The 20,000-nt window shown below is 43.3% G+C and overlaps 2 protein-coding genes across 6 annotated transcripts in view; one reads left to right on the top strand and one right to left on the bottom strand.

Annotated features, from left to right (window-relative positions):
* The first annotated feature begins 3,372 nt into the window (after window positions 1–3,372).
* Window positions 3,373–14,877, top strand: LOC135104733 (ATP-binding cassette sub-family B member 10, mitochondrial-like). 3 transcript variants are annotated; one of them, XM_064012277.1, is made up of 14 exons: window positions 3,373–3,506; window positions 4,823–4,942; window positions 5,276–5,387; window positions 6,258–6,431; window positions 6,840–7,043; window positions 7,740–7,942; window positions 8,511–8,621; window positions 9,305–9,475; window positions 10,141–10,375; window positions 10,775–10,894; window positions 11,452–11,618; window positions 12,944–13,203; window positions 13,726–13,827; window positions 14,296–14,575. In XM_064012277.1, the coding sequence occupies exons 2-14, from the start codon at window positions 4,844–4,846 to the stop codon at window positions 14,420–14,422; spliced, it is 2,085 nt and encodes a 694-aa protein (XP_063868347.1). In that variant the 5' UTR covers window positions 3,373–3,506; window positions 4,823–4,843; the 3' UTR covers window positions 14,423–14,575. The 3 variants fall into 3 exon arrangements, with proteins under 3 accessions (XP_063868347.1, XP_063868346.1, XP_063868348.1); XM_064012276.1 differs by lacking the exon at window positions 3,373–3,506 and adding an exon at window positions 3,615–3,751; XM_064012278.1 differs by lacking the exon at window positions 3,373–3,506 and adding an exon at window positions 3,779–3,919 and having other exon boundaries at window positions 14,296–14,877.
* A 1,641-nt stretch (window positions 14,878–16,518) lies between these two features.
* LOC135104734 (ATP-dependent (S)-NAD(P)H-hydrate dehydratase-like) overlaps window positions 16,519–20,000 on the bottom strand; it is a 6,952-nt gene continuing 3,470 nt past the window's right edge. For 2 of the 3 annotated variants that reach the window (XM_064012279.1, XM_064012280.1), the window contains exon 2: window positions 16,519–18,774. In XM_064012279.1, coding sequence (XP_063868349.1) covers window positions 17,820–18,752 — 933 coding nt within the window. In that variant the 5' untranslated portion in view covers window positions 18,753–18,774 and the 3' untranslated portion in view covers window positions 16,519–17,819. Of the gene's footprint in view, window positions 18,775–19,933 lie in introns of all 3 variants that reach the window. The other variant, XM_064012281.1, reaches the window with a different exon arrangement.

The raw sequence follows: 20,000 nt of genomic DNA, 5'->3' as shown, positions 1-20,000 counted from the left end.
ATATATATATATATATATATATATATATATATATATATATATATATATATATATATATATATATATATATATATATATATATATATATATATATATATATATATATATATATATATATATATATATATATATATATATATATATATATATATATATATATATATATATATATATATATATATATATATATATATATATATATATATATATATATATATATATATATATATATATATATATATATATATATATATATATATATATATATATATATATATATATATATATATATATTTAACTATGAGAATATTAATGTATTTATTTAGTATGTGTTTGTGTGTGTGTGTGTGTGTGTGTGAGTGTGTGTGTGTGTGTGTGTGTGTTCTATGTAGGTGTACACTGCTGTGATAATTCTAGCTATTATCATTTCTTTCAAGTTAAGTTACTAGTAAATGTTACATATTGTAATGGGAGTTAAAATCAATATTATTATTATTATTATTATTATTATTATTATTATTATTATTATTATTATTATTATTAATATTATTATTATTATTGTTACCATCACCATTAATTTATTATTAGTAAACGTTATATATTATAATGGGAGTTAAAATTACTATTATTATTATTATTATTATTATTATTATTATTATTATTATTATTATTATTATTATTATTATTGTTATTATTATTATTATCATCATTATTATTGTTTTTGTTACCATCACCATTTAGTTTGTAACTCTGACACGTGACTTTTTATTCCCTACTCCGTACTCCTACAAGTATAATTATTATTATGTAATTCTCCGAGTATATTAATGAAGTCCTTGGCTGTGGAGTATGTAACGATGTATTTTTTTTTTTCATAATCTTATTTAATATTTATTTTGTAATTCATAGTAATTCTTCCCAGTCTTTGTGACAGTGTAGCGAAATAGGATGTGATTCTTCTTCCCCTTGTCCTTTCCGACGTGTTTCAAACATTATGGATTCCCATGTCTTCTTTCAACAGCCTGCAGTGTACAGTACGTAGAGGTTTTCACGAGGGTGCTTTCATGATGCTGGTCGCACTTTAACAAGCATTCTGCAACATTCTCTAATTCTGGATAATCCTTTGAGTTTTTTTTTTTTTTTTTTTTCTTTAGGGACTGGCACCTCAGTGGGCCTTTTTTCTAAGATTTTGTAGCCCTAGGCCAGTGCCCCTCTTGCATTAAAAGAAAAAAAAAATCAATGGGAAAACCCTTACCATCCATCTCTGTCGCCTCCAGATGTCCTCATGAGAGCACAGCGCCTCGAAATACTGCCCAGTGTTTCTTGACCATCTCTTTCTTTATTTTCTTTGCAAATATCGCACCCCAGGACTGAAATGTCTTTGTTACAGCTCGCACTGTGCATTTCTTGCTACAATATTTCTTCCCTGCGCTGTAGTGATTTAATTCCCTCCTCCTCCTCCTCCCCCCCCCTCCTCTCTTCCGGTGTCTCGTAGTGAACAAAGCCCCAGGCGGCGGCTCAGCGGTGGCCCAGTTACCACTTGCATACCACGTGGATGATTCGTGTTGTGATCATTTGTGTGTTACTCGCACTCTGCTCGCTGACAAGCAGAAATACACGAATTTGTTTATCTCACGTGTGTGTGTGTGTGTGTGTGTGTGTGTGTGTGTGTGTGTGTGTGTGTGTGTGTGTGTGTGTGTGTGTGTGTGTGTGAAAGCTTCCTCTCTCTCTCTCTCTCTCTCTCTCTCTCTCTCTCTCTCTCTCTCTCTCTCTCTCTCTCTCTCTCTCTCTCTCTCTCTCTCTCTCTCTCTCTAATCCACATACATACATGGTGTATGCAATACAAGAATGTCAACAAGAATGAGTTTTTTTATTTATCCTTTATAAAAGTATAAGGAAGAGAACCGGAAGGAGACAGGCTCCGTCCTCCTCCTTTGTTGTATTTCTATATAAAACAATAAACCTATCACACAACCAATCAGGAGAAATGTAAACTGGAAATAGTGTGGTGGCCACGGAGGCGGGAAGCACTTAATGTGTTCCCAGAGGGGATCCGGTGTCCACCCGCCCCTCTCCCTGGCACTGACTGACTGATGCTACTGTATCCTTCCTTATGGCACCAGAATACTGGCTTGCCGTCACATGAAAGGTCGCTCTCTCACTCCCACCGCATCTGCCACATCCACCACACTCCTGCACAAGGAAGCTTGAGGGAGCGAGTCATTCCTTGCTCCTGGGACTGAATTACGAAGATGCAGTGCCGTAACTGAGCTGTGACATCGTAACTTATCATGTACCTGATACGGCTGATCTCCATCGATGTCCAAAAAGAAGTTGCGACATTAGGTGATTGTAAGCGCCGTGAAGAGCAGTTTAAATTTGGCGCTTGAATTGATGTTATGTGGCACTTTGCCAGTTACAATTATAATGACTTATAATTTAGTTTTATAAGTTTACATTTAATTTCATATTACTATCGCAAAATATGAGACTAATTGAAAGTGGAAGAATATTTATGGATTCGTAGATGTGTAATGCGTTACGCGTGCTCCTTGAATGGATAGATTTTTTTTTTCTTTTTTTACAGGAAGGAGCGAAACTGTCTCCGTAAATGGCCATAAATATCGACCAGCTGGAGTCCTAAGTGGAGTCCCACAGGGAAGTGTGCTAGGACCGCTCCTTTCACATATACATAAACGACTTACCGGCTGGCTTTGTTTGCGATGACACCAAAATTCTACATAAGGTGGACACAAAGGAGGACGCTGTGGTACTACAGAATACATTAACTGTCCTGCAAGAGTGGACCAAAACCTGGTTACTGAGATTCACAAATGTGGGGTGTTGTCGATTGGAAAATTTAAAATCTGACCCACACACAACTACAAACTATGCGGTAATATGCCGGAACACTTATTTAAGGACTTAGGTGTTATCATTGACCCGGAGCTCACATTTGCTGAGTATGTACGTACATGAAAAAGTTAAGAGGGCAAAACAAATTATGGGTCTGATTAGAAGGATCTTTTACTACCTGGACCAAGATACATTTAAGAAACAATTAATACAGCCTTACTGAGGACACATGTTGGATATGCGAATGCCATGTGTTCCCCTTACCTTAAGAAATTCATAAACCTACTGAAGGATGTCCAGATACGAACAACAATGTTAGTCAATAACTTGAAAAATCACAGTTATCTTGAGAGACTCAACAACTAGCTGATCGACGTCTGCATGATAAAATTATGAAAATGCATCCATCCCAGAGATAGAGGCCATATCATTTCGTTTTAAATTTCATTCAATGCCGGCAGCATGTTTTCAGGTACTTCACCATCGATCATACTACGGATCAAGAGTTCAGCGCATTTTATTTCTGCTATCGCACGTCCTGATATGAAACAAATTGTAGTTGTCGAGGCAAAATAATTACTGGACGCACACTGGGCTTCCCATCCACTTAAATACGATCAGACCTGTTAGAGCTGGATGCAGTATCTCATGTGAGTTTATATAAATAAGTTTATAATTTTCCAATGGCCTGTCAGTGTTTACATTGCGGGTTGTGTACTGGAGAAGACACCTTAGCTCCGGGTTGCGTCGCCTTATGGGTTTTCTGAAAAAAAATACTCAACCTCATGAGGAGAGAGGGTGCCTTGTGAAGTTGTTAATAAGTGCCTCGCCCTCACCTGAGACGTGAACTTTGACTCAGGAAGTTGATGAGTCAGTGAGAAGCGAGCCTCGGCAGGTGAGAGTTTGTTGACATCCTGCTGCTGCTGCTGCTACTGGCGGTGTCCGGCTGTGAAGGTGTGCTGTGCTGGTGCTGTCTGCTGACCCCACTCTTGCCAGCCAGCCACCATGTACTGCAGCACGTTACTGTCACCTGACGCGTGGAAGTGTGAGAATAAGTTATAAGGTAAAAGTTCACCGCAGGACTTGTCAAGTGCAGCTGTGATTAGGTAACTTCCGGTGGTGGAGGCGTGGCCAGGTGAGGCTTTCTTTGCCTGACTAGCTCTTTGTCAAGGAGGAGGCAGTGCTGCAATGTTGCAATAGTGCTGATTGCTGCCTCTCCTGCTGCCGCTGCTGCTGTTCTGGATGGTGATGGTGGTGAGAAGAGGAGGAAGATACTGTCGTTCCAACAAGCAATTCTTGAGAGTAAATCTTACCGATAGCATCATCTTATATATTCTTTCGTCGTCCCTTCCCAGCCCCAGCAAACATGGGGACCTGGTGGGAAAGGGGTTTTCAGGTGGGGAACACTAAAATGAGGGAAATTTGGCCTTCAAGAAAAATCTATGGAAAAAGTTATTCTTTTCAGATTTATTTTGGCTTGGAGAGCAAATACAACTTAAATATGGGCTCCCAAACCTAGCCTTGTGAGGGTGCTACACCTCACTTGAACCCCCGGCCATCTAACTTAACCTAATCTAGTGGGGGGGGCAGCACCCCCTCGACCACCCTAACCTAACTTAACCTAACCCAACCTAACCGGGGGTGGACTGCACCCCACCCGGCATAGAATTCTATAAATTCTCAATCCATTTAAACTTCTGTAAAATTTCAACAAATAATATTAAATGAAAAATAACTGGTTGTTCTTTTATCAGCATTTACCAGCCTGAAGGTGCTGTCAGTATTCAACACTGTCCTCTGGTCCTCTCATGACCATAGCTGATATTTCCCCAAAAATCCAGCCAGTGTTCCATGGTCTCAGTGAGTGGAGGCTTCCCAGCAGCCAGCCAAGTTACTACCTAAGTACTGCTTGTGTGTGTGGAGCAGACTTGTCAGCTTTGACCATGAGAGGATGACATCATTTCAGGTGTGAAGGAGCATTCTGGGAATGATGGCAGGTGTGGCAGTGAGCTTGGCAGCAGGTGTGTGGTGTCGTGGTGCCCTGGACCCCACGCTTCTGTTGGCGCTGCGACACAGTTGGCCTGGGGTGAGGTACTCTCCAGCTGCTGTAAACACCTTCATGTATTTGTTGATGCTGATTGAACTTGCAACACAGAATTACACCAAGAATTTTATTTATTTCTTTTTCTTTTTTTCTTTTTGTCATAACCATAGGGACAGGAAAGTAAATAAGGAAAGGTCGGCCTGGTATAATTTCTTAAGCAGAACATTGGAGAATGTGAGATGCAAATTGTCTGTTGCGTGAAGTAGATCAGTTCTGTCATTCACAGTTACTTTGGAAGAGTTACACTGACCTGATCTTTCTGTCACACTCAGTATAGTATTCCATGGTATTGATTTTCATTCCTTTCTTTGCCAGACTTGCCTGAGGCTGGGCAACAGGAGGGGCCTGGCAGGGGGGCTGTGGGTGCCAGACACTCCTCATCACAGGGACAGAGCCTTCCTCCAGCCACCAGTCATTTATGTTGCAGGTGAGAGACAGACAGAGACAAGTGGATTGACTTGAACATTATATCTGCAGTGTGGCTGTTTTTACAAAGTTAAGCTTATCTTTACTGTCCTACAGTGCATACTTGAGATCAGATACTATCACAGACAGGCTTGTAAGGGCCAACAGGTCTGATACTTTTTATTCTTCTTTTGTGTTCCTATAATTCCTATGGGTAATCTAATATTCTCAGTGTGCTGGTTAGCTGGGCCCAGTAAATGTAACTTCTGGGATTTTTCTAATTCTTATACATCATCCCTTCATTAAAAACTGATGTATGCATGTGGTAGTCTCCCTTCATGACATGATCTTGGGTGTCTTGGTGGTAACTGTTGCTCAAGTGAACCTCAGTCATGAACACCTGAAGCAGTGATGAGGGCATCAGTCCCTGAGGTGCTGTGTGCAGATGACTGGACAGGACAGACTGAAACAGCCATAGTCTTTGAAGGAATGTTGTCTAGTCAGCATTAATTCAGTACCCCATCCCACAGGCTACATTTGTCCATTCAGCTGTTAGTCCCCATGATAAAATCCTCATGTTTTGTTGTGATCTGTACTGAAATTAGCATCTAAAGCTGATGTTATTGGTGAGATAGGAAAGAATTGGTTTTCAAATAGAGTGGTAGATGAATTAAATAGTCTCAGTAGTCATGTTGTTAGTGCTGAGTCATTAGGGAGATTTAAAAGAAGATTAGACAAATTTATGGATAGGGATGATGGCAAGGACTAGTACGTGGAGGCCTGATGGTCTCATGCAATGTCCCTCATTTTCTTATCTTCTCACGCTCATTTGTGCTGCTGCTGTCACTCCTGGGATTTTGTTATATGGAGTGACATGTCCTGACTGTTGTAGAGTGTCGCCGAGGCCAGCATGGGGCCAGGCCGGCAGACACAACCTCACTGCCACCCACTACCAAGCTGGCCAAGAGAACAGCGGCAGCAACGACACCCAAGCTGCAGCCACCATCCATGTCTGAAATTAGGAGACTCTTTGCCCTTGCCAAGCCTGAGCGTTGGACCCTTGCATGTAGGTAAAGTGTGTGTGTGTGTGTGTGTTTATATGTAGAGATGGGATGTTTGTGTGTGTGTGTGTTATCTATTTGTTATGCTTAATCTTTTTATGCCAAATTATCATATTTTTGTTGCACACACACATACACACCACTAATCTGTCACCCACCTGTAACCTCCCCATTTTCCATCCCTCATACCCACCATTACTCCACCATTTCCTATCCCTCACACCACACCATTACTCCTCCACCTCTCATGCCCACCATTCTTCTTCCTACCTTCCCTCCATTCTTCTCTCTCTTTTTCCCTCTGTTCTTCCCTCCATTACTTCCTCCATTTCCCATCCCACACACCCCACCTTCATTCACCCATTCCTCCATCTCTCATGCCTCACCATTATTCCCACAATTCCCCCACACAGATGCCATTGGGCTCCTCTCAGTATCCAGCACCATCACCATGTCTGTGCCCTTCGCCCTGGGACACGTCATTGACCTCATCTACACAGCCGATGGGGGCCAGGCCATGAGTGGCGGTCTGCAGCGCGTGTGTCTGGCCCTTACTGGTGTCTTCCTCACAGGGGCAGCAGCAAACTTTGGCAGGGTGTACCTCATGAATGTGGCAGGTGTGTGTGTGTGTGTGTGTGTGTGTGTGTGTGTGTGTGTGTGTGTGTGTGTGTGTGTGTGTGTGTGTGTGTGTTACTGCTACTACTAATAGCAAACTATACTCCTTGTCTTATTACTACTACTGCTATACTACTACTACTACTAATACTACTACTACAACTACTACTTCTTCTGTTACTACTACTAAAGTTCCTCTTCTTTCATCTGGTTTATGTAAGTTCTCTGTAACTTTTGTTTTTTCTTTTTCTTTTCTTCCTTGCATGTTTTTCTGCCTGGTTGTCTCAATTAATTGATCTGGTTTTGTTGGGTCCTTTTTTTGTTTTATAATGTGTTTTAATTTGTTACTGTGTTCATGTTTGGACTACTTTGTGATTTTATTAATATATTTAATGTGCATGTTTGTGGTTAGTGAAATCTCTGTCTATCTATTTATTTGTGTGTGTGTGTGTGTGTGTGTGTGTGTGTTCTCCCGTTAATGCATCAAATTCACCTTTTCCCATTATTTATTTATTTAATTTTTCTTTTATTCTTTATGTAATACCAAAACACACACTGTTGAAAAGAAAAACTATGTAACTGTATTATATTCCAGCTGATGTATAGTCTTAATGTCTCTTTCATTTCTCCATTCTTCTTTCTCTCCTCTCTGTTCTTCCCTACGTTCTTCCCTACATTCTCCCATCCATCCCCCACAGGGCAGCGCATCACCAAGTCCCTGCGAGTGTCTGTCTTCTCATCCATCATGCACCAGGAGACAGCCTTCTTTGACCACACCAAGACAGGCGAGCTGGTCAACAGACTCTCGGCCGACACTGCGCTTGTCTCCCAGGCCGTCACTGCCAACATCTCGGATGGCCTGCGCTCCACCGTCATGGCCCTGGCTGGTGTGGGCATGATGGTGAGGCTTAGGATGTCTCTCTCTCTGTCTCTGTGTTTGTCTCTCATATATAACTTCTCTAATGAGTCTTTGTACCAACACACTTAATTCTTTTCCCTTCCTTGTTCTTTTTCTTTGGTGAGGCTTAGGGTTTCTCTCTCTCTCTCTTAGGGTGTCTCTGTCAATCTCTGTCTTTCATGTATGGTTTCTTTAGTGAGTCTTAAAGTCTTTATACCAATATTTTTTTTTTCTCTTTCTTGTTCCTGTCTTCCTTCTCCTTTTCCTTGTCCTTGTTATCATCATCTTCCTTTTGCTATCCCTCCATTTCTTTTTGCTTTGTATCCTCCCTCTTCTCTCCATTTAAACATCTCCAACAAACAGTGGAAACAATAGATTTATAATTTCTTCTCATTTTATACTGTAAGTATTTTGTTTCTTTAGTAATATAGTCAGTTATGTAATCAGTATAGCATATTCAATCCAAACAACTTAGTAGGAACCTAAGAGTCTGCTAATGTTTTAAGTTTCATTGTAATCTGTAATTCTTTGTAAGTAACACTGGCTTCTCTTTCCTCCTCGTTGTCTGCAGTTCTACATGTCCCCTGAGCTGGCCATGGTGGGGCTGTCCATTGTTCCTCCTGTGGCCCTGTCAGCTGTGTTCTATGGTCGATATGTCAAAAATATTACCAGGAAGGTGCAGGTGAGACTGTGTGTGTGTGTGTGTGTGTGTGTGTGTGTGTGTGTGTGTATTGTCATTAACTCTCTCACTACCAGACACCTTTTTTTTTCCCACAAAACACCTATAACTTTTTAGACATCCATTTTTCTTCTTGTACTTGTATATGGCCAGCTGTGCTTTGCCTGAACTCCTGGAATGTAGTACAGTGGTCTACAAGACTGTCCCTTTCCTCTAGGGGATGACAGGGCTAAGAGTGTGAATGTGTGGTGCCTTGTCTGGGCCAATCCATGTGGGATAGCCAGCTTGGTATATAGGTAGATGTGTATATTTTTTCCACTTGCAGAACAGACTTAAAGACAAGGAATGTATAGCAGAGTTTATGTGACAGTAATGTGAGATGTATTGAAGGTGCATAGTGTGGATTGAAAGAAGGCTCCTAAGCAGAGTAAATGGAAGAATGACTGAATGTTTTGGAGTACAAGAAAGTGTGTTTGTGTGAGACTGAGGAAATACAAGAATGGGTATTTAGCTGTATGTATGTATTCACCATTGCTTCCTGTATATATTATTGATATTGATAATTATTACTAAGACATATCATATGCATGGGTTCAGACATGTAGGTTGACATGTAGGGTGCTAGAGTTCATTGATACAATCTTCAGTCCCCATGATCACAATTACCACCACCACCACCACTGCAGGACACCTTGGCTGCAGCAACCCAGGTGGCCGAGGAGCGTATTGGCAACGTGCGGACAGTGCGAGCATTTGGCAGCGAGGCGAGAGAAGTGGAGAGGTATCGGGCAAGGGCAGAGGAGGTGTTGCAGATGACCTATCGCGAGTCCTTTGCCCGAGGAGTCTTCTTTGGCCTGGTGAGTGTGAGGAGGTGAAAGGAGGCAAGGAAAGATTAGGGCAGTGGAGAGGACAGGGGATACAGCACTGGAACTCCCTGCCTGCTTTTGTATTCCCCCTTCCTGTGACTTGTATTCTCTCAAGTAAGGGAGATCTCAAGATATTTCTTTAGATTTGGTTAAATTTTTTTTGGCTCTTGATCTTTGGAGACTGACAACTCAGTGGGCCTTTTTATATAAATTTTGTTGCCCTTGGCTGTTGTCCCTCTTATATATATAGAAAAAAAAGTAAGTGAGATGGCGATGGGGGGTAGGTTCAATGAAATGGGAATGAGGGCTTGATTCCATTCTTGCATCTTATAATTACACTCTATCCATCCTCTTCCATTCCTCTACACTAGGCTGAGTGGCAACTTGATCATCCAGTGTGTATTGTACTGTCACTTCCCCCATGTCCCTCTAGACTGGACAAAGTGACAACAGAATCAAGACATCTTCCAGTTTTACATGATCCTTTTTGACCTCTCTTTGAGGGGACTGGCGCTCTCAGTGTGTGTGTGTGTGTGTGTGTGTGTGTGTGTGTGTGTGTGTGTGTGTGTGTGTGTGTGTGTGTGTGTGGGAGGGGGGGCTTTTTTTTTTTTTTTTTTTCCCCATGTTGTACTATCATTCCATCCTTCTCCCTTTAGACTGGGCTCAGTGGCAATGTAATCATCCTGTCTGTGCTGTACTATGGTGGTGGGCTGGTGACGGACTCAGCCCTCACAGTGGGCCAGCTGTCATCATTTCTGCTGTATGCTGCATACATCGGCATCGCGCTGGGAGGCCTGTCGAGCTTCTACTCTGAGATGAACCGTGGCCTTGGAGCATCCACCAGGCTATTCCAGCTGATGGACAGAAAACCAGAAATGCCGACATCTGGAGGTGTGTTTGGGGCTGTGAATATTACGAGTATGTTAATTTTATCTTTTCTTAGCTACAAAACTAATTAAGATACTCCAGTACAAAAAAACTATTGATCTATCTATATAGCAAGCTGGCAATCCCACACAGGGTGGCCCAAACAAAGAACCACTGACACACACACACACACACACACACACATTACTCACACCCCCTAGCCCTGTCAGGTAGAAAGAGATAGTCTTGTGGACCATCATACTACACCAGGAGCTTAGGCATAGCACAGCTGGCCACATACAAGTACAAAAATAGATGTTTTAAATGTTGTAAGTGTTTGTGAGAAAAGGTGTCTGGTGGTGAAAGAGTTAATGGTGACGGTGGTTCTTGGTGGTGACTGTGTTCACTTCCCTTCACCATCAGGCATCCAGCTCCCTCCTGAGGCCTTCCGCGGTGAGGTCAACTTCTCAAGCGTGGATTTTGCTTACCCGACACGACCTGACATGGCCATCTTCAAGGGGCTTGACCTCAATGTGCCAGCAGGTGAGTGATGCAGTGGCTTATTATTAGCATCACCTGCTTTGGCATATTGGCCCATGCCTTCAAGTGTTGCAGTGTAGTGATTTGACTTGATTTCTTTGAACAGAGTCTAGAGAAAATTATTATTGGGGCTTTCAGGACTGTCTTCATGATTCTGGTGATAGATTTAACTTCTTTTAACAGATTCTTGTGGAGGTTTTTAAAGTTTTTAAGAGTGTCATCATGATTATAATGATAGACCTTAAGAGTTTTGTTTTAACAGACTCTAGTGACAGTTATTATTAAGGTTTTCAGGAGTGTATTCATGATCCTTGTGGTAGACTTAACTTGACTCCTTAAGGACTCTGTGGAAGTATACTGAGGTTTTCAAGAATACCTTCATTATTCTAGTGATATTTCTACCAGGATTCTGTATTATCAGTAGGAAAAACACCCATGAAAATACAACAAAGCATCCAAATAGGCTTTGAAAACAGTCCCAATGAGAATAAAACATTTCAAAATACATCCCTCACACCAACCTGATCACTCCTCCCCATTCCCTCCCTCCCATCCCCTAGGCAACGTGGTGGCAGTGGTGGGCTCCAGTGGGTCAGGCAAGAGCACTATTGGGTCACTGCTGTTGCGTTTGTATGACCCTCAGGCTGGAGAGGTCACTGTGGATGGTGTGCCACTGACCCAACTTGATCCAACATGGCTGAGGTCAATGATCGGTTCTGTCAGCCAGGTGGGCCTTTTGTCTGGTCGTTTAATGTAAAAGATATGAGTTTTCAGTGAATTTTCCTTCTCTTGCTATTTCTGGAGAGTGATGGGTTGGCATCCTTGCATCTTCCTCTGTGCCATCCATCCTCTGCAGTTCTACCACAATTCCATTCCTCCATCTCTCTCTCTCTCTTCCTGTCTTCCCACAACTGCTTTTCTCCAGGCTCTCAATCAGTTCCTGGCCTTCTTCTCTTATTTTATCACTTCCATATTGCATTCCACTCATTCCTTGTGTGAAAGTAATCAGTTTTTCAGTAATCTTGTTCATAAGTTCTCAGATTGCTCATCATACTCTCTCTCAAATTTCAGTTGTGATCAGTAGTTGAGCATTGTACTGCAGCTTTCCTTAGTCAAAGGTCTGTGTTATTGAATTGTCAGCCAGTAAAACTAAAGATTGAGGGAAACACTACTCTCAGAAGTGAAGGCAGAATATTACTTGATGTCCAGCCATTAATGGACTTACACATGTACAAGTTTCCTTATACCTAGATTGAGGGAAAACACTAAACTTGGAAGTAAGTGCAGATTTCTTGATGTCTGTTGATCAATGGACCTCTGCATGTACGAGTACAAGGTTCCTTTAGTGCACCTGTTGAAGGGAACAGCTGTCTTGTGCTTCAAGCTTCCAGTCTCATCATCTTGCATTCTACAATTCTTTCAAGACACTTAAAGCCCTGTTCTGTCTACCTCTCTAATGCAAGAGTTAACCAGTATTCTCAGTCATTCATCCCTTTTTCTGGTAAACCCTGGAACTCCCTACCTGCTTCTGAATTTCCTTCTTTCTATGACTTGAATTCTTTCAGGAGGGAGATTTCAAGACACTTGCCCTGCAGTTTTGAATTATCCTTTTGACCTTTCTTTAGGGACTGGTACTTCAGTGGAGCTTTTTTTCTCTTCTTTTTGTTTGCTCTTGGCCAGTGCCCTTCTAACATAATAATAACACACACACACACACACACACACACACACACCACATAGTGTAGTGGTTAGCACACCCAGCTCACAACCAAGAAGGCCTGGGTTCAAATCCTGGGAGCGGCAAGGCAAATGGGCAAGCCTCTTAATGTGTAGCCCCTGTTCACCTACCAGCAAGTAGGTACAGGATGTAACCTGAGGGGCTGTGACCTCGCTGTCCCAGTGTGTGGTATGTAAATGGTCTCAGTCCTACCCGAAGATCAGTCACTATGAGCTCTGAACTCTTTCCATATGGTAACAGCTGGCTGGGTGATCAGCAGATGACTGTAGGTGAATCACGCACACACACTTACCACCCTACCATCCCCCCTCTAGGAGCCAGTTTTGTTCTCCACAACTATCCGAGAAAACCTGCTGTATGGAGTGGAGGAGACTGAGGCAGTGACGGAGGAGGTCCTTCTGGCAGCAGTAAAGGAGGCCAATGCTCTGGGCTTTGTGCAGTCCTTCCCGGCTGGCCTGGACACGCTGGTAGGGGAGCGCGGCATCATGCTCTCCGGCGGGCAGAAGCAGCGCATTGCCATTGCCCGTGCCCTCATCACCAACCCACGCATCCTCCTCCTTGACGAGGCCACCAGGTGTGTGTGTGTGTGTATGTGTGTACTTCATAAAGAGATAGGAAAAAATTGGTTCTCAAATAAAGTGGTAGATAAGTGCAATAGATTCTGTAATCAGGTGTGTGTGTGTTTATTCGTATTCCTTCTTAGAAGAAGAGATAAGAAGGAATTAGTTCTCAAATACAGTGGTAGATAGATGGAATACACTTAGTAATCAGGTCAATACTTCTACTTGGAAAGCTAGATTTCTCATCTTTTTTAAGCCTGGAATACACTTAGTAATCAGGTCAATACTTCTACTTGGAAAGCTAGATTTCTCAACTTTTTTAAGCCTCATCTATTAATGTATGTGAATTATCTATCTAAATGAGAGCAAAGGACAAAATTACTTTTTTCATAATTTTGCAAGTATGTATTTGTTCAAACACCAACTCATCACATTCATTATTTATTTGCTGATCTCATGAACTATGCAAATAATTGTATGTTATTGTTATTTACTAATTGATTTGATGTGTGTGTGCATGCGTGTGTGCTTGTCAGTGCCCTGGACGCAGAGAGTGAGAATCTGGTGCAGGCAGCACTGGAGAGACTCATGGAAGGCCGCACTGTCATTATCATTGCCCACCGACTCTCCACCATCAAGTGAGTGTTCCTCATGCTGTACTACTGGTGTGTGTGCTGTGCCTGTAAGTGTGTGTGTGTGTATCCTCCCCATGCTGTACTGGTGGTGTAGTGTGTGCTGTGCATGTCAGTGTGTGCAAGTGACTCAGGCAGGGCAGGACTTGAGTGAGCTTGTAAAGACTATTCAACTATAAGTCTGGAGAAGTCAGAGAGAGAAATAGAGATTTAATTTCTTTAAAGTTAGCTCTATCATGAGATCATATGCAAGAGAGAGAGAGAGAGAGAGAGAGAATGTTGCATAATTTCCATTATATCAGTGAAAGACATAAGTGAATAAAATATATTCATGTGATAAGAGTATGAATGATGTGTGTGAGAGTGTGGTGCTTTGTCTGGGTCACCCCATGTGATTGCTGACCTAATATATATATAGTAGATAGATGTAACACACACCATGTTGAAGTCTTATGTGTGTTCCCTTGTCTGCAGGAATGCCAACCAGATAGCAGTGTTAGACAATGGGGTGGTGGTGGAGCTGGGGTCCTATTCCCAACTCATGGCTCTCACAGATGGAATGTTCCGCAAGTTGGTGGAGTGGCAGACTATCACCAGCTGAGCCTGCCACATGCCAGCCCTTTTATTCTCAGCAGTGGTAACAAGATGTGCCGGTGCCCCATCATGTGTAGAGGAAGGCATGAGGCTTGGCATGGGGTGTAGTGTGGGGATGTAGCCCCATAGAAACATGTACAATTTGGAGTGTATTTACCCAGCCGTTGAGTAGCACACGGCAGGTGAGGAGGCTCCATGTGTGTCCCATGTCCCGTGTGCCTGTGCTTGGATTGGAATGAGTGATTTAGTGACAGCTGCTGAGGCAAGTGTGTGACAGATGTTTAGTTTTGCTGTTTGTGTGTGAGGAGACAAAAGACCTTGCAATGAGGGGTTAGGTAATGACATGACACCTCTACTTCAGGACTGAATGGCACAAAACTATCAAAACTTCAGGCACTTCAAGCTAATTCAGTACATGTTGTGTATAAAAGTTAGCAGTTAGTATAATAAATTAGATTTTATTATGTGGTGTATTGACTCACTTGTTTCTGAATGGCACTGGTAGATGACTCTGTATTGTGTACTCATTAGCAGAGTCACCTTTGAAGGTGACTCTGACTCAGAGAGAATATGGAGATGTATTCTAGATATGCATGACTCAGGGGCAAATAGTACTCATTAAGAGGGAGAGTGTGAGTTTAATAACTGTATGACTGTGTGTGTGTGTGTGTGTGCAGGAATGGATACAGTAGCATAGAAAGTTAGTAGGATCATAGTTAAGTGTGTGCGTGTGTGTGTGTGTGTGTAAATGAGTGGTTAGTTGTGTGAGAGAAGAACAAGATGAGTAGGGAAGTGAGTACCTGAGTCTCAGAGAAGCCACAACCATTGGTGAATCAGTAATGAATTGACCCTTACATCAAGTGAGTCAGTACAGTACCTAACAGGATGTGCCGCTGAGTCACTGATAAGCCACAGTGTGTTACAGTAACAAGAAATTAAGGTTCTTAGAAGCCAAACATTTGCCTACCAGAAAAATATGAAATACTGAATAGGCTAGTGTATTTTCTGATGCACTATAAAAATTGCAATTGAGTTACCTAGGAATTATGTAGAAATTTATCTAGTAACAACTAAATGGATTTTTCAAGTGTAATATTAAGATACAAAATTCTCTGATCTCTCAGGTGATGAGGAAGCAAGAATAACATCACAATTGACAGTGATGGACGGTGGTCTTCCTCTCCTCTGTGCTGCTCCTTGGGATTATTTGTGTATGACACGTTCCCATTTTTCTCTTTGTGCTGTATTCTCATTCTTTTCTTTGTCCCATGTGTAGTTGTTTTGCTTCACACACAGCCCTTGAAACTGATAAAGTAGAGATGGGAAAGCAGGCTATTTCCATCTTTATCAACAGGTACTATACAAAAGACTATGAATTTCATCTGCATATAGTTGTGGCATCAAATGTTCAGTCTCTGTGTATGGAGCTGAGATGCTGCTGAGAGGGAGGAGCCACAGATGAGTTCTGTCTTACTGTTGGGACAGAAATGCAGAGGAGGTCATTTCCATCTCTCCTCCCCATGTAGTTGACTTTTATGATGCACAGGGACTATCCATGTTGTCACTTTTTATAACACATGGCAAAAATGTTGATACCTTCTCAAGCTGGCTGCAGGAGAGTGTTATACATAATTCAAGTATTCCTACAGCACCTGGCCAGTGTGAGTTTGTATCAATTCCACGTTAATTTTCTTCCCTTTCATTGGCTCGTAATTTTGCTGAGAAGCTTTAACATTATTTAAACCCTGTCTTGAGAACATGAGAAGCACAGACACTTGCTTAAAAGAATTAAATGTTCTGGCTAAATTTTATCTTATTTTTAGCATTGCACTTTGTGAAATTTGAATTGTATGTTTTTTTTTTTTTTTTTTTTTTTTTTTTTTTTTTTACTGTAAACTTTTCATGAATCTTCCAATCTTCCCATGTACACTTTTCACAAGTCTCTCTCTCTCTCTCTCTCTCTCTCTCTCTCTCTCTCTCTCTCTCTCTCTCTCTCTCTCTCTCTCTCTCTCTCTCTCTCTCTCACACACACACACACACACACACACACACACACACACACACACACACACACACACTTTCTTAAGGTCATTGCAGATAAAATTATGCAAAGTTTTTTATTTAATAGGAAACCATTAATGACTTACCTACCAACAATATGAAGAGAAATGTTTGAAAATAAGAATATGCCAACAGTACATACTAAGATACCACAGTATCAAAAGTGAGACAGGTGTGTGTGTGTGTGTGTGTGTGTGTGTGTGTGTGTGTGTGTGTGTGTGTGTGTGTGTGTGTGTGTGTGTGTAGTACATTGTCATGTGCCTCCAAGGTTGCTATGCACTTTGTTGTAATTCATAGCTGTTATTGATATTGTTCTATTTATTGCATGTAAACAAGAACTTCCACTGACAGTTATAATAATTTTAGCATGTTGCACAGAGTAGGCAGCTGTCGTACTGTAAGATAAGGAGCAAGACAGTTTTGAGTCAAGGTAAACATACACATGACTTTACATGACTTGCTTGGGAGTTAGCCAGACTGTGTGCTACCATTCAGTCCTTTGTTGAGAGTGGTCACAGTCTGGTGACTACACGCCCTCGGACTTCCCGCCGCCACCACACTGCCTGCCGGGGCACTTCCTGGCAGGCGGCTACACAGATGGTGGTCAGATGGTTGCACAGAGAGATGGTGATGCACAAAATAATAAAAACTGATGAGAAAAAAAAAGTTCCCGTTAATACGCATTTGACAACACATGACAATTACACACTTTAAGACCTCCTGCAATTGTTGTATGTAAAATATTTATACAATAGCTATTTTTCTTGATACATGATGTATGTAGGTGCTGAACAAGATGTATGTACTCCTTTATACTGATAAATAAATATGCTTGTTGTTATCTTTGTTTATACAGTGCTGGGGTCGCTGTGTGTGTGTGTGTGTGTGTGTGTGTGTGTGTGTGTGTGTGTGTGTCATGATTGTTTTTCGTTGTGCGATCACATAACATTCATCCCAAAATGGCTGAGGCACAATGGAAGCTTTACCCATAATGAAAGCAGACAAACAAGGTGCCTAGGAATTGCCACACGTTATGACTGGAATACAGGGACGTCATTACAAGAGCAGTGCCGACCAGCACCGTAGCACCAGAGGAGCACGTTGGTGACGCAGACTTGTGACGTTTGTGAGGGAAATCAACAGTCCAGAGAACACTATATAGAAAATGTATTGCATTACTGCCACTGCCTTATCTTATTGATTGCCTGAAGGCAGTGTGCACCGCAGCCGTGGTCACTAACCCAGAGTGAGATAGGGTCCGGTGTACCCTGGAGGAAGGGAAGGGAGTGCCCCCTGTCCCAGCGGGGGCTGGGCTGGGGGCTGTTGTGGGGCGTGGAATTGCATCACTTGGTCTTGCCCTCGAAGAGTGAGTTGAAGGCCTGGGAGATGCAGGGCAGCATATCTGTGGTGAGGGTGCCGCGCCCTCGCTGGCTGAAAGCGAGGCTGGCGGCGCGGCGGGTGAGGGCACACGCGCCCCAGCCTGCCAGCACCGTGGGCGGGTAGATGGGCTGCTCCTGCGTGGCGGCCGCGGTGCCGTAGGCCCAGTACAGAAGGATGGCTGCTGCGCCGCTCAGCACGTCGCCCTGGCCGCCGCAGCGTCGAGGGGAGCCAACCACCTCGCAGCGCACCACGCCATCCCCGCTGGCGATGATGTCCACGGCTCCCTTGCAGGCGATGGTGACGCCCAGCCGCGTCGCCACCTGCTGCACGTGCTCCGCCGTGACGCCCTCGGCTCGCATGTCAGCCTTCATCACGGCGCGGTACAGTCTCGCGAACTCCACCTTGTTGGGCGTGAGCAGGGCGTTAGAGTAGCCCTGGATTGTGTCATAGTTCTCATTCAAGTAGAAAAGCGCGTCGGCGTCCAGCACCAGCAGCAGCTGGCGGTCCTTGGCGGCCTCCAGTACGTGGCCCAGCGTGGCGAAGGTCTGCGGGCGGCGGCCGAGGCCTGGGCCCAGCACCAGAGCGTGCAGGCGCGGCAGCCACTCCTCCAGCTCGGTGAGCGGATCGGCTGCGTCCAGCAGCGGGTGCACGATCAGCTCCGGCGAGTACGTCTTGAGGGGAATGGCCGCGTCGCGGTGGCAGAACACGTGTGCCAAGTCGGCGCCCATACGCAGCGCCGTCATGGCACAGTAGAAGGGTGCCCCCGTGTACTCAAGGGACCCCCCCATGATGCCAATTCGGCCTGCCTGGCCTTTATGGGCGGCGGGCGTGAGAGGTGGCACCACCCCGGCCACCAGGCCCGCCAAGCTTGGCATCTGCGGCCCGTTAGCGGACATGCTGCGGACCGCGCCTACACACCTGCAATGACACCATCTGTTACCCAAAGCAATGACAGCAATGCACGGCAGCGTCACCACCAGCTGCTGCACATCATTCAGTCAGCAACCCTTCCTGGCGGGGCTACGACTTGGCTATAACATGACGCCGAATGTTTGTAACATCTATTACAAAATCTGTAAATAAATAAAACATCAAAAAGTACGCAGCAAGATGTCAAGCCTGTAGTATTTTTCAGTGCATGCTGAAATATCGTCGCCGCGCCTGCAGGGTCTCTCAAACCTTGAGACCCTTGCCGCTCCTATCTGGAAGTCGCTGCTGCGGTGGGGGAAAGAGGAAGGGAAGAAGAGAGACACGAGCAGCGTAATGAGAGGGAATGTTTACCCTGACGTGCCACCTGCTCTGTTTACCCTCCAGGATGATCAAATCAAAAGTGACACGCCACCATCTGACGCAACATGAGCGAAATTGAAGGGTTAGGGGAGCACGGCAGAAGACTGCGGGGAAGGGAAAGGGAAGGAGCGAACGTGAGTGAGGGGTGGAAGAGGCGATCACGCGCTACTCGTCCCTCCCATGTCAGTATTATGAGCAAGGGACGGGCGGATTACTGGCTGCACCGAGAACTTGTTAGGCTTGTCACTGTGCTGCTCACTACCGCCCTTGAGGGAAAAGTTGTAGAAGAAAAATTATTATGAAGTATTTATTCTGTTATCATTAGTGAATCTCTCTCTCTCTCTCTCTCTCTCTCTCTCTCTCTCTCTCTCTCTCTCTCTCTCTCTCTCTCTCTCTCTCTCTCTCTCTCTCTCTTCATTAATACTTGAATAATCTTGAAGTACAGACATAGGTGGTCGCGTTTTATTTGTTTCTTTATTTTATTCATTTATTTATTTTTTCTTATTTATTTTATATTTTATTTTATTATTTATTTATTTATTTATTTTTATTTTAACTATTTATTTATCTATTTATTATTTATTTACTTATTTTATGTTATTTATTTATTTTATTTATCTATTTATTTATTTAGTATTTATTTATTTATTTATTTTTTTTTTTTTTTTTTGGGGGGGGGGCTCGAATGAATATCAGACAGACTAGTATTTCAACGTGGCTCCTTGTTTCTTCCCCTCTCCCTCCCTTCCACCCCGCCCCGCCCCGCCAAGACAAGACAAGGCCGCACCTCTATTTTTGGGGGCGCGGCGTTAAATGAGCAGATGGTGAGAGCGCGCCACACAGACACAGCCACA

Source organism: Scylla paramamosain, chromosome 11, assembly GCF_035594125.1.
Source record: "Scylla paramamosain isolate STU-SP2022 chromosome 11, ASM3559412v1, whole genome shotgun sequence".
NCBI lineage: Eukaryota > Metazoa > Arthropoda > Malacostraca > Decapoda > Portunidae > Scylla > Scylla paramamosain.
The sequence above is the reverse complement of the archived record's forward strand: the minus strand, read 5'-3'. Positions and strand labels throughout refer to the sequence as shown.